This window comes from Schistocerca serialis, chromosome 9, assembly GCF_023864345.2.
Source record: "Schistocerca serialis cubense isolate TAMUIC-IGC-003099 chromosome 9, iqSchSeri2.2, whole genome shotgun sequence".
NCBI lineage: Eukaryota > Metazoa > Arthropoda > Insecta > Orthoptera > Acrididae > Schistocerca > Schistocerca serialis.
The window spans coordinates 82,461,927-82,477,352 of NC_064646.1; the positions used below are offsets into that span (position 1 = coordinate 82,461,927).

Here is a 15,426-nt window from a genome sequence, read left to right on the forward strand (position 1 = left end):
CCACATAATTTTCAACACTGGACTATAGAGGACCGAAAAATCGTGCTGTAGTGAGATGATGTTTTGGTAGGTAAGAGCTGACAGTAATATTCGAGTGTGGCGTAGACCCCAAGAAGCCAAGGACCCATGCTGTCAATGACGGACTGTGCACATAGATGTTGGCTCCATAGTGCTGTGGGCTGCGTTTTCATGGAATGAACTTGGTCCTGTGGTCCAACTGAACTGGTCATTGGGAGGAAGTGGCTAAGTTCAGGTACTTGGAGACCGTTTCCAGACATTCATGGGCTTCATGGTTGCAAAGACTGAGGGAAGTAGTGAATGACACCTGGCCACAATTGTTCGCGACTGGTTTGAAAACATTTGAGACAGTACGGCGACTGATTTAGTCACCCAGATCGCCCGACAAACGTCCCACCAACAGTTCTGGGAAATGTTCGAGAGGTCAGTTCGTGCGCAAAATCTTGCACTGATAATTATGGACGGCTATAGAAGCAGCATGGGTCAGTATTTCTGCGGAGGACTTCCAACGACTTGTAGAGTCCGTGTCATTTCGACCTGTCGCACTGTGCCAGGCAAAGGAGGTGCGACTCGACATTAGGAGATAACCCACGACGTTGGTCACATCAGTGAATGTATGTCGTTTATTCTAGAGTAGGGTGTTCATACCTCCCCTCACCAGCTCGCCACCTCGCCCCCTCCCCTCCGCTACCCTCACCGCTCATTTCACCAAAGGAATCAAATAAATAGTAAACAGAGGCGCACTACAACTGTACGACTTAGTTCTGGCGAAAAATCTAGCACACGTGCGTGATAATACCCGAGCAAATAACAAAGCCCGATGCCCTTAGAGATCTGGATGAATCGCATCTGTCAACCCAGCGGTATGTTTCCAGGAAGAGTTGGCTTTGCGAACCCCCACCCCCCCTCCCCCACCACCACCTCACCACCCACCCCTCTCGCCTGAGGCACGGCTTTCTGGAGGGACGTCGCGGAGGTGTATAGGGCGTCCCGACGCCGGCTGCGGCAGTCGACGCACCACGTCATCACCAGCACCGCTCACCACTCATCATGAAGCTCGCTCTCGCTCTCTGTGCCACGTTCCTCTTCGTCGTCCTGGTCCAGGCCAAACAAGGTGAGTCCTACACTTGTTGTTTTATTTTATTTTATACATCGGATTCTCTAGGACCACATCCTTTATTGTATGATTATATGATAGCGGGACAAACACTCGTAGCAGTTACTTCTGTAAAATATCTGGGAGTATGAGTGCGGAACGATTTGAAGTGGAATGATCATATAAAATTAATTGTTGGTAAGGCGGGTGCCAGGTTGAGATTCATTGGGAGAGTCCTCAGAAAATGTAGTCCATCAACAAAGGAGGTGGCTTACAAAACACTCGTTCGACCTATACTTGAGTATTGCTCATCAGTGTGGGATCCGTACCAGGTCGGGTTGACAGAGGAGATAGAGAAGATCCAAAGAAGAGCGGCGCGTTTCGTCACAGGGTTATTTGGTAATCGTGATAGCATTACGGAGATGTTTAGCAAACTCAAGTGGCAGACTCTGCAAGAGAGGCGCTCTGCATCGCGATGTAGCTTGCTGCCCAGGTTTCGAGAGGGTGCGTTTCTGGATGAGGTATCGAATATATTGCTTCCTCCTACTTATACCTCCCGAGGAGATCACGAATGTAAAATTAGAGAGATTCGAGCGCGCGCGGAGGCTTTCCGGCAGTCGTTCTTCCCGCGAACCATACGCGACTGGAACAGTAAATGGAAGTAATGACAGTGGCACGTAAGTGCCCTCCGCCACACACCGTTGGGTGGCTTGCGGAGTATAAATGTAGATGTAGATGTAGATGTCGGAGCAAATATCCCAGGTCATGGAATGTGTCAGTATATGAAATTATAACATAAGATTAGTAACAGATAAAATAAAATGATTATGAGCACAAAAAAGACGAGCACAAGTTTATGTAAACGCAATCAACAATGTAACACAGCAGTTAGCTTAATTTTTCAACCAACTCCTCGACGGAATACAATGAGTGACACATGACGAAACTCTTCAGTTTCTATTCGAAAGTGCGTGGATCACTCTAAGATTTTTGAATTCTTGTGGTAGCTGACTGGAAATGGATGCACCAGTATACTGCACAACTTTCTGCACAAGAGTCAAGGAAGTGCGATCCAAATGCAGACTGGGTTTTTGGCTAGTATTAACTGAGTAAAAGCTGATTCTTGGAATAAGCTGATATTGTTAACAAGAAACGAGAGGCCAATGTCAGAATACCCAGACTATTGAACAGGGGTCCAGAAGAGGATCGCGAACTTACACCAATTATTGCTCGAACCGCCCATTTCTGAGCCAAAAATGTCCTTTGAGAAGGGAAGAATTACCCCAAAATATCTAATAGCATACGTCATAAGCGAATGAAAATAAGCAAAGTAGACTATTTTTCGTGTCGAACTACACTACTGGCCATTAAAATTGCTACACCAAGAAGAAATGCAGATGATAAACGGGTATTCATTGGACAAATATATTACACTAGAACTGACATGTGATTACATTTTCACGTAATTTGGGTGCATAGATCCTGAGAAATCAGTACCCAGAACAACCACCTCTGGCCGTAATAACGGCCTTGATACGCCTGGGCATTGAGTCAAACAGAGTTTGGATGGCGTGTACAGGTACAGCTGCCCATGCAGCTTCAACACGATACCACAGTTTATCAAGAGTAGTGACTGGCGCATTGTGACGAGCCAGTTGCTCGGCCACCATTGGCCAGACGTTTTCAATCGGTGACAGGTCTGGAGAATGTGCTGGCCAGGGCAGCAGTCGAACATTTTCTGTATCCAGAAAGGCCCGTACGGGACCTGCAACAGGCGGTCGTGCACTATCCTGCTGAAATGTAGGGTTTCGCAGTGATCGAATGAAGGGTAGAGCCACGGGTTGTAACATATCTGAAATGTAACGTCCACTGTTCAGAGTGCCGTTAATGCGAACAAGAGGTGACCGAGACGTGTAACCAATAGCACCCCATACCCCCTACCATCACCGGTATGGCGATGACGAATACACGCGTCAAATGTGCGTCACCGCGATGTCGCCAAACACGTATGCGACCGTCGTGATGCTGTAAACAGAACCTGGATTCAAAAATGACGTTTTGCCATTCGTGCACCCAGGTTCGTCGTTGAGTACACCGTCGCAGGCGCTCCTGTCTGTGATGCAGCGTCAAAGGTAACCGCAGCCATGGTCTCCGAGCTGATAGTCCACGCTGCTGCAAACGTCGTCAAACATTTCGTGCAGATGGTTGTTGGCTTGCAAACGTCCCCATCTGTTGACTCAGGGGTCGAGACGTGGTTGCACGAGCCGTTACAGCCATGCGGATAAGATGCCTGTCACCTCGACTGCTAGTGATACGAGGCCGTTGGGATCCAGCACGGCGTTCCGTATTACCCTCCTGAACCCACCGATTCCATATTCTGCTAACAGTCATTGGATCTCGACCAACGCGAGCAGCAATGTCGCGATAGGATAAACCGCAATCGGGATACGCTACAATCCGACCTTTATCAAAGTCGGAAACGTGATGGTACGCATTTCTCCTCCTTACACGAGGCATCCCAACAACGTTTCACCAGGCAACGCCGGTCAGCTGCTGTTTGTGTATGAGAAATCGATTGGAAACTTTGCTCATGTCAGCACGTTTTAGATGTCGCCACCGGCGCCAACCTTGTGTGAATCCTCTGAAAAGCTAATCATGTGCATATCACAGCATCGTCCTCCTGTCGGTTAAATTTCGCGTCTGTAGCACGTCATCTTCGTGGTGTAGCAATTTTAATGGCCAGTAATGTATCACTTGCTTCAGATGCCGTTCGAATAGTAAAAATGGCAGCATTAACTTATTGAACAAAATCCCGAAAGTGGTTTTTCCATGACAGTTTACTATATGGACACTTAGAAATTAGAACTATTCAGTTTCACTAATCATATGCACATTCGGTTCTCACACATAAGGGCAGAGCCCAAAACTGGTGCAAATCAGAGGCCTCCCTCAGGGCCGCAATCGTCAGCTTAATGTAAATAGTTTCGCCAATAGGAACAGGACTTAAACTGGACATGTTGTTGTTGCAGTTGTTGTGGTCTTCAGCCCGAAACTGATTCGATACAGCTCTCTCCGCAACTCTATACTGTGAAAGTCCCTACATTTCAGAATAACTGCTCCTACCCATATCCACCTACCTACTATATTTGTGCATTGGTCTTCCTCTGTAATTTTACCTCGCACGCCCTCCGCCGTTGCCAGTTTAAACATTCCTTGACGTGATTCTTAAAGTTTTGCTGGCGGACATAATGTTCCATAATCTTTCGGGCGTGCACTCGGGACAGCGACAATTCTTCTTGCGATATTTCGGCTGGAAATCTCCCAGCCATCTTCAAGGCGAGTCGGAGACTGAGTTCATAGCGTTTGCGCTTGCCTATTTATACGGAGAGTCACGTGATACAAAGCTTCTGAGGATTGAAAGCGCATGCGTCAAAGATATCAAAGTCGCCACTATTGCGCTAGTGATAGATAAGATATATATAGCAAAGATAAACATATAAGCGCAGAGTGCAAACAAAGTAGTGCTGCTGCGAATCCACCGTGCTTGAAAATAAATAATTAATCTTTAAAAGTGGTAACATCTGTCGGAAGTGAAGATGCAGAAATTCTTTCCGAACGAAGGTGTGAAATAAGCGGTTTCCAGGCATTGTCAAGATGAAATCCTTCGTCACGGTTAGCAGGTTGTCGGCTAGCTGTATTTCTACAGCTTCCTTAACAACTGAGTCCCAGAAAGATGAAGCAGTAGTTAAAATCTTAACATCTTTATAATCCATGGCATGGCCAGTTGAAATGCAATGTTCGGCAACTGCTGCTTTGTTGGACTGAAGAAGACGTGTGTACCGCTGGTGTTCGACGCATCGTTCCTGTACAGTGCGCGTGGTTTGCCCTATGTAACGTTTGCGACACTCACAAGGGATTTCATAAACTCCCGCCTTTCGCAAGAGCAGATCATCCTTAACGGATCCCAACCAGGCTGCAGTCTTAGCTGGTGGGCGGAATATCACATCCACTTTATGTTTCTTCAAGATTCTAGCGATTTTAGAAGAAACATTACCCACGTATGGGAGAAAGGCTGTAGATTTCGCTTCCCTTTCCACTTCCTCATCCTTTTCTGCAGTTTTTATTTGCAGCGCTTTCTTAATCTGCTGTTGCGAATAGCCATTTCTCCTAAAAACTGCCTCCAGGTGTACAAGCTCATCCTGCAGGCTGTCAACATCAGACACTACATGAGCCGTGTGGACCAAAGTTTTCAGAACACTCATAATTTGCGACGGATGGTGGCAGCTTTCAATCCTCAGCAGCTTTGTATCACGTGACTCTCCGTATAAATAGGCACGCGCAAACGCTATGAACTCAGTCTCCGACTCGCCTTGAAGATGGCTGGGAGATTTCCAGCCGAAATATCGCAAGAAGAATTGTCGCTGTCCCGAGTGCACGCGCGAAAGATGATGGAACATTCCTTGATGTCTTCACGACGTGTTCTATGAAACTTGTCTTTTTCTCGTTGTGCTACTAACTTTTTCGTCCCTGATTATACGCTATATTTATTATTTACAGGTATGTGTTGTCTGGTCTTTCGTGTCTGCCTAGTAAGCAGGAGATCCGCTTTTGAATCCCGGTCCAGCGCAAATTTTCAAACTTCCCCGGTGATTTAAATCAGTTTCTCACTCGCAGTCAATGTCTGTAATTCCTTCGTGTCTTAATTTATTACTTACTCCATAACACTGCGTTTCATAGGTTAGTTTTCAGCCCCTTCACTTGTTCAACTGGGAACATGCTTTAGTTTTGCACCTGACGCTTCCTTCCTCCGCCCAAAAAGTACCACAGGTAACCTGAAATGACGTTAGAAACATCTTATCCTTTTTCTGGAACCATTTCGGACAATATTATAAGAGCTAGCCGCTACCCATGGCATGACGTCTTTAAGTTTCTATTCTGGTGCACTTTTTGTGTGCAACACAGTCGAAATTTTCAGATTGCCTTATAATGCGATAGTCATATGGTACCAGGGTTTACACACCTTAAATTTCAGTGCAACGTATTTGCAAAATGCTGTTTGTGTTCCGCGGTGCTATACGAGGACTGGAAATGGTTCATGAGTGAGAACGTGAGTGTGGGCGTTGTAGTTGTCTTTAAGTATCACTACGCTTTCATCACAGCGGTTCTTGCTAATTACTTTCACGTCGACTTTCGTTACTGTGGGTGTGCGATGTTGCTTCAAAACGTGTTTAGTCTGATGAGAACGATTTGTACACTACGACCATCTCATAATATGCTCTTTATATATCGTTTTAAATATACTGAACTCACATTTCCTATTCGAAGACATTATGAGGCAGTTGTCTACTAGTGTCAAATATTTCTCCGAATTTTATACATTTTTGTGCCCCTTAACACTATCGAACTCTTCCTCTTTGTCCACAACCCATGCTTTTCTTAATTCTTCCTTACACCACTAAGCGTATCTGCGAAGGCTGGTGCCGTAAGGGCTGATCAACAACAGTGAATATCCCCTCCCATTGTTTCATGACCGAGCCCGAACCTTGCACGTAGCGATTGTCTATAGTCTATACGACCCTTAGGTATTTTTTTCTTCCGCTCACTGTAAGTTCGTTAAGCTTTTGGAAGTCAGCCTCAATATTCTGAAAGCACACATAAAACATTACCGATAATCAGGGTCGGTTTCAGGCTCCGTCAACAGAAATCGTTCCTTGGAGTGTCAGACTGACAGGGGCAGCAGATGGGGGTATCAAATATTAAGTCGCTTGTGTGTAAAAATATTACCGAAGCGACCGTGCTGTTCATTGCTGCAGCCAGTTTATTTTCTTTAACAATTGGTATAGAATCTCGTCACATACGCTCTGTTCCTGCAAGTAAACAGGATACACCCAGTAACGGGTTATTTAAAAGCATACTCATGGCTACTAACTGCCTTTTGAATGATATTTTTTCGATATTTTTGTGAATCAGCGTATGCAGGAACATCGAGCTACTTGCAGCCCAATACAGTGAGAGACTTTTCAATAAAAGACAGTGCCTGGCAACTTGCTGGCTTTATATACTGAATCACATCAGCCGCAATGTCAAAGGGAGCACCCAGTGTTGACTGAAGCCACCCTGCCTAACGCACTTGAATTGTACCAATCGTATTGACAGAGAACGCAAACATTGTTCACTGAAACCTTACAGTTTCCCAGAGAGACACACAGTGACAATGTTTCGTTGTTTCACTGGAGATCTGTGTAGCGCACACGTGAAAAAAGTGAAGAATACGAGTTTCTGGTCATATCTGTCAAGCGCTGTGTGTGTCACTGAGAGACATATTTGCAAAGAAAATTACTGCCAGCAACAGCAATCACGCAACAACGCCGTCCGTGATAACGCCGCTGAACTTCAGAGATAAAATATATTGCCGCGGGATGTAGCTAATGAAACAGATAATCGTGGCCGGTCAAGCTACGTAAACGTCCATGTGTGTGCGTTGTGCGTCGTGCGCACTCGCTTGTGAGTGTGTTTTTGTGTGGAAAGAGAGAGTGAAAGGGGGGGGGGGGAGGGTGGTAACAGAAATAAATAGATAGGTGAAAGGAAAGCTAAGCGAGAGGGAGGACGGAACTAAAGTATGGTTCAAAAATGGTTCAATTGGCTCTGAGCACTATGGGACTTTACAGCTGTGGTCATCAGTCCCCTAGAACTTAGAACTACTTAAACCTAACTAACCTAAGGACATCACACACATCCATCCCCGAGGCAGGATTCGAACCTGCGACCGTAGCGGTTACGCAGTTCCAGACTGCAGCGCCTAGAACCGCACGGCCACACCGGTCGGCTAAAGTATGGACACGAGAAAATAAGAAAGAATTATAAATAGCGATGAGGCCGGTATAGGCATAAAGTTTAGAATTTTCTCCCTTGAACGACATCATTTTACTTATTATTTTTCCCTTCTTTCTTTTCTTTTCATGTTACTCTTCGTAGTATTAACATCTAGTTCTTTCTGAGGTCGCTGTATGTTGAATATCGTTACCTACATACTGTGGTAACGGCGGAATATTTGTAGGAAATGATACAATTGCTCTATGAAACAAGTTCATAGTATTTATTATCCCGCCGTCTACCTATCTCCTTAAAATAAACCCTTAAAAGCGGTGCCACTGTAAGGCAATGAATGCTGGATACAGTGCCTGAATCCCTCAACGTTGTTCTGGACAAGTTATAGCAATTATTCTAGAATTTTCCTTTAAGAGTTAAAAACTTAAAAATGATGAGGCACTTTAATTAAATCAAAATTTGTATAGATTAAGCCCACAACTCAGAAAAACTGCTTTATACATGTAGAAGACGTTACATTATGTAGTTCACGAACTTTCTTTCACCTTTCATGAATTCAGCACCTACCTCCCTTCCTCGACACTTAGGTCAACTATTTCGATAAGGCTTATCGCAACTCAGTCCGGTGGTTTCGTCGCTAAGGACGACTTTTTGTGGTACAAAAAAAAGTTTCGGCTCTTCGTTAAGAAAAGAAGATTTCTATTTTTATTTGAATTTCCAGAGTACCACTTTTTAATTTGCCGTTCCTATCTCCATTTCCATCCCCTCTTTTCCCCAATCTCTGTTTATCATCTCCATCCCCTCTCTTTGTCCACCTCCTACAAGCCCCCCCCCCCCCCCACTCCGCCACTTTCTGTCGATCTCCCCCTCCTCTTTGTTTTTGCCCATGTCCTCCTCTTCATTATACAGCGCACGCGGAACGAAGTCAAAATTAAGAAACTGTGAGGTTACATCCACGCAGATACTTCTTCACTGGATTACTGTTCAGGGTAACAAGAGAGGAGATACGATGTGTTTCAAGACGTTCGCATTCATGTTTTGGTCAGTGAGCGTCATGCGCTTCAACTGTCCATGTACCTTAAAGGATGGTGGGATCCATTCTGAGAGCACAGGTCTGCAGGTTATGGTTACTCGAGCATGTACGTGAGGGGAGTTTGCCTTAGGGGCTCACAAATCATGTTGGAGTTGTTGCTGACAGCCGGTAGGCACACCCTGTGAATAATTGCTTTCACCTGGGTGGAATGTTACTCATGAGGTCGCAGTCCTGTCCACTGAAGTGAGTTCCGTGTTCGTCGTGTTTGTAATTTCAACAAGTCTCTTCCACTTTATAGACTTTTCATTTCAATGCTACTTTACTCTCTGAAAGTTAGCTGTGCTATTTGGAAAATGATAAACGCTTCTACAAAAGTATTTTCTCTGAAAGGAGGGGGAGGGACTCCCGGCCCTCCCCCAGCCCCTCCCCAATTGGATCTGCATTGATGTGAGACGGAGTATAGATATTTGCTTATAAATTAGTTGTCATATGGGATGGATAGTCCAGCTGTGGTTCACAACCTAAGAACAATCATATTTTGACTTTTTCCAGAATGTACACCTGGCCAGACAAAGAAACAAGACTGCAACACGTGCACTTGCACCCCCACTGGAGTCTGGGCCTGCACACGCAAGGGCTGCCAGCCCGTTAAGAGACGTGAGTTTGTGTACTTTTTCTGTTTGACACTTCGCTTCGAAATGCAATGCATTTAGCGCTATGACATTTCATGCCTTTATATACACTCCTGGAAATTGAAATAAGAACACCGTGAATTCATTGTCCCAGGAAGGGGAAACTTTATTGACACATTCCTGGGGTCAGATACATTACATGATCACACTGACAGAACCACAGGCACATAGACACAGGCAACAGAGCATGCACAATGTCGGCACTAGTACGGTGTATATCCACCTTTCGCAGCAATGCAGGCTGCTATTCTCCCATGGAAACGATCGTAGAGATGCTGGATGTAGTCCTGTGGAACGGTTTGCCATGCCATTTCCACCTGGCGCCTCAATTGGACCAGCGTTCGTGCTGGACGTGCAGACCGCGTGAGACGACGCTTCATCCAGTCCCAAACATGCTCAATGGGGGACAGATCCGGAGATCTTGCTGGCCAGGGTAGTTGACTTACACCTTCTAGAGCACGTTGGGTGGCACGGGATACATGCGGACGTGCATTGTCCTGTTGGAACAGCAAGTTCCCTTGCCGGTCTAGGAATGGTAGAACGATGGGTTCGATGACGGTTTGGATGTACCGTGCACTATTCAGTGTCCCCTCGACGATCACCAGTGGTGTACGGCCAGTGTAGGAGATCGCTCCCCACACCATGATGCCGGGTGTTGACCCTGTGTGCCTCGGTCGTATGCAGTCCTGATTGTGGCGCTCACCTGCACGGCGCCAAACACGCATACGACCATCATTGGCACCAAGGCAGAAGCGACTCTCATCGCTGAAGACGACACGTCTCCATTCGTCCCTCCATTCACGCCTGTCGCGACACCACTGGAGGCGGGCAGCACGATGTTGGGGCGTGAGCGGAAGACGGCCTAACGGTGTGCGGGACCGTAGCCCAGCTTCATGGAGACGGTTGCGAATGGTCCTCGCCGATACCACAGGAGCAACAGTGTCCCTAATTTGCTGGGAAGTGGCGGTGCGGTCCCCTACGGCACTGCGTAGGATCCTACGGTCTTGGCGTGCATCCGTGCGTCGCTGCGGTCCGGTCCCAGGTCGACGGGCACGTGCACCTTCCGCCGACCACTGGCGACAACATCGATGTACTGTGGAGACCTCACGCCCCACGTGTTGAGCAATTCGGCGGTACGTCCACCCGGCCTCCCGCATGCCCACTATACGCCCTCGCTCAAAGTCCTTCAACTGCACATACGGTTCACGTCCACGCTGTCGCGGCATGCTACTAGTGTTAAAGACTGCGATGGAGCTCCGTATGCCACGGCACACTGGCTGACACTGACGGCGGCGGTGTACAAATGCTGCGCAGCTAGCGCCATTCGACGGCCAACGCCGCGGTTCCTGGTGTGTCCGCTGTGCCGTGCGTGTGATCATTGCTTGTACTGCCCTCTCGCAGTGTCCGGAGCAAGTATGGTGGGTCTGACACACCGGTGTCAATGTGTTCTTTTTTCCATTTCCAGGAGTGTAGTACACGCATATTTATGCGGAGCTTCAGCAGTCAATTAGGAAAGTGAACCCCGAGTGTTACTTGTACTGTGCTCTTGTACCCCTTCTTTACATCTTATCTACTATCCCTTGTATTATTTATAATTCGATCACAGTAGAATTTTAGACTCATAAGTGCCTCCGGGTGTTTAAGTCGCTGCATAAATTAAATATGTTCGCTACTTTAAGAGCCCCGACACTGTTGTCATGGGATAGTGAATAAAATTTCACATAGAAATATGTGGTGATTTATTCCTGCAGAGATTTTCTGCGAGCCGGGCACGTCGTGCAGTGTCAAATGCCATACGTGTCCCTGACGGAAGGACGGGAAATAGTCAGCCATATCCTTCAAGGCCTGTCCTGACGACTAAATAAAAAAGGTAAATATATACAGGCTGTTAGCCATATTTAACTCAATTACACCCTGTTACATATAATCCGTCTTGATTGCAAAAATGTTTATTCACATGACCGGTTTCGGTTCCTCTAGAACCATCTTCAGATCTCCTGTAACCGAAATTGAAGATCTGAAGATTGCTCTAGAGGAACCGAAACCGGTCATGTGAATAAACATTTTTGCTATCAAAATGGTTCAAATGGCTCTGAGCACTATGGGACTTAATTGCTGAGGTCATCAGTCCCCTAGAGCTTAGAACTACTTAAACCTAACTAACATAAGGACATCAAAAACATCCATGCCTGAAGCGGGATTCGAACCTGCGATCTTAGCGGTCGCGCGGTTCCAGACTGTAGCGCCTAGAACTGCTCGGCCACCAAGGCCGGCCTGCAATCAAGACGGAATATAAGTAACATTATATAACAAGCGATTGCGGTATCCCTGCAGACATTATGTCTTTTTATGCTCAGTTACATCCCTTACATATAAAAATTTCTATGAAAAGTTCTGGAATTTGTCAGTTTTTGTCTGATTTTTACCCTTGAGATCACATTCAATATATGACACCTTCTTTTACACCTTCACACTTGTCATGAGATAAGGATTTGAATAACAGAAATTCTTTAATGACACCAACCGGTAGTAGGTATCTGTTTCATATGATGTAGACTGGTTCGAAAACGTTTCAGACGAAATTTTATAGCATTATGCTTCAAATGGTTTCAAATGGCTCTGAGCACTATGGGACTTAACATCTGTGGTCATCATTCCCCTATAACTTAGAACTACTTCAACCTAACTAACCTAAGGACATCACACACATCCATGCCCGAGGCAGGATTCGAACCTGCGACCGTAGCAGTCAGGCGGTTCCGGACTGAGCGCCTAGAACCGCGAGACCACCGCGGCCGGCTCTGCTTCAAATGTTTACTACTGTAATAGAGTTACATGGAACCACCACAGAACCTTATCGTTTATTCTCATATAATTTCCGTAACAGCCCGTGAAATATTTGTTAATTTTGATAAACATTGGCAGTAGGTACTCTAAGGCGCCAATGTGTCAGACGACGGATCTCGAGTAGACAGGCGAGATTTTCCTACACTCTTTATCAGCCTTCATCACTTTGCGCAGACGTTCCACAACTCGATCAGAACGTCTAGAATATAATACTACTGTTGCTTCAGTCCTGTTTCTGTTGTGCTTTGATGAAAATCTCGCTGCCGCTGAAAAAGACTAATGAAGACGTCGTGGTAGGACGGATGCATGGTTTCAATGAAAGAAACACAGAAAAACTTTGGGAACGCTCGGTGTCGTAAACTGACATACGCCTAGGAGAGCAGTATACTGACTTCATGCCTCTCTGTATCCGCATCCGGTGACGCCTGTGCGCTGAGGATGACATGGCGGCCAGTCGGTACCGTTGAGCCTTCATGGCCGGATGTTCAGTTTAGTGTGGGAACGGTGGCTACAGCAGTTGTAGAATGCAAGTTTAACATATTAATTACAGTTCAATGCACAAACTAAACAATGTTCTCTGAACTAAGTCGGAAGAAAACTAATTTTCTGTCTTGATGTACTATAAGAAAAAAATTTCCAAATTAACCGTGCTCAGTAAATCTCTAGAAAGGCGGTCTTTGTCCATACACGATAATTCTATTCACTTTCTTGTTTCTACTGAAGAGTAACCACTGTCTGCCTATCGGGCGCTGTTTCTATCTGACTCGCATCGACAGGGGGCGTGATTCTCGCGGGCAGCATGATTGGTTTGCGCGCAGTGATGTTCCTGGTGCGATCGGATGTCGACGGGCTTCTGGTACCTACTGTCACAAACTCTTCTGGTATGTTATCTCAGTACACAACGGTTTCCAAGCCTTTTAACTGGGTTGGAAACAGAGAGTTCGATAGTCTCCAAAGAATGATATAGCAAAGCTTCGTTGCGTAATCATAAAGATCACAAACCTTGCCATCCAATATCGTGCTTGCAGTTCAACGATTTAGAACAGCACTCTATAACTATGTCTCTAAGGAGGTGCACCATTTTTGCAATCAAGTAACTGTCTGGGGTAAGAAATGGTCGATAATTTAAGCACATCAAAACAAGCAGTTCGTTTGTTTCGTTCTTGAATGAAGTGGAAGGACTCAAAAAAATGATCGTTGCTTGCTGTCGGAAAGATGATGTCTTCAATTCCTTCTGACTTCATTTTTTTCTGTGGCATAAGGAGTGGCAAAGTGGGGTTCCTTAAGCCTCGTGAGATCAGATGAGAAACTACGTGATCAGGAGCGAAACTGACACGCAAGTCTTCGAAATGGCATCAAAAATAAAGTCTCACACACGCTGAGAGCCGCAGGACAACTGTTAATTTTAGAAATGATTCAAAAGCCAAGATAGCTTAAATGCTGTTTACTGGATAACCGGTTTCAACACACTAAAGGTGCCTCATCGGATCTGAATGTAGATTAGCATTTATAAACTTTTTGGATATAACGATACATGAGGCACAAAAATTTATATCAACTGATCTGCCTGAAGTATAGTTATATCCAAATGACTTATAAATGTTAATCTGCATTCAGATCCGATGATGGCACCTTTAGTGGTTGAAACCGGTTATCCAGTAAACAGTATTTAAGCGATCTTTTCTTTTGAACCATTTCTAAAACAGAGTGATCGCTCCACTACGCACTATGTGTTCACCGCAAAACTGTTTATTTATTTTTTCAGTGCACTGAAGGATATTCGCGGGAATGAGTGCATATAGCAAGTAAATATTCCCTGTCGATCAGTTGGACGCAGTCATACTTCTCACATTGACTATTACTGTCAACGAAACTCATCCTTGGTGCGGCTATCCCATCCTTGGGATGAGGCAGGTCCTTCCTTCCATGGCTGCTAGACCTGTGAGGTACTCAGAGGAGCTCCCTTGTATGAAGTTTGGAGCACCTGACAGAGGTGGAAAGTGGCTCCATAGTTGGTCTCCATTTGGATATCTGCTCTTAATCTGCTTGTTCCTTCGTCAATACTATATGGACCAAATATTTTCCTTATCAATTACCCTTCACTCTTTTGAGTTTCTTCAGTGTTTCTGTTTCCGATTAAAATTAGTGTTATAACCCCATACAGACACTCTGGTTTCATGCCTGTTTTGTAGTGTGACACTTTTGTGTATTTTGAGCAGCATTTTTGCCGTAGAGATCTTTTTAAGTTTGTAAACTGTTTTATGACAATTGATATTGTAATCACTCTTTCCCAGGCCAGTTTCGCCTAAATATTTGAACTGAGAGACTCTATCGATTTTTTGGTATTCATTTTCTACCATTTTCGGTACCCGGTTGTTGCTAGAAATGTATTTTCTTTCTTTTCATTGTAATTGGAACCTCACACTTACTCTTGCTGCTTTAAGAATTTATATTTGTTTTTGTGTTGTTTGAATGATCTGATACAGAATCGCCATATATACTTTATGAGACGTAGAAAACGACGCACCAGGAAAGAATTACCCGAATGGGAACGAAATCGGTCACGTGATGTGATGTACAGACAAACAAATGAATAGAGTTTCAGAAAAACTGGATGATTTATTGAAGAGAAAGAGTTTCACAAATTTAGGAAATCAGAAACACGTTGGTCCGTGTCTCACCCCTAAGCCGTCGCCGGCCGGTGTGGCCGAGCGGTTCTAGTCGCATCACTCTGGAACCGCGCGACCTCTACTGTCACAGGTTCGAATCCTGCCTCGGACATGGATATGTGTGATGTCATTAGGTTCGTTAGGTTTAAGTAGTTCTAAGTTCTAGGGGACTGATGACCTCAGAAGTTAAGTCCCATAGTGCTCAGAGCCATTTGAACCTTATGCCGTCGGCACACGGACTGT

General features: G+C 45.3%; 1 protein-coding gene across 1 annotated transcript; it reads left to right on the forward strand.

The window, feature by feature from the left end:
• The first annotated feature begins 1,068 nt into the window (after positions 1-1,068).
• On the forward strand, positions 1,069-11,528 carry LOC126419384 (serine protease inhibitor I/II-like). The gene is given in 3 exon segments (XM_050086572.1): positions 1,069-1,132; positions 9,528-9,632; positions 11,419-11,528. Coding segments are annotated over 3 exon segments (279 nt in total).
• Positions 11,529-15,426: the final 3,898 nt, after the last annotated feature.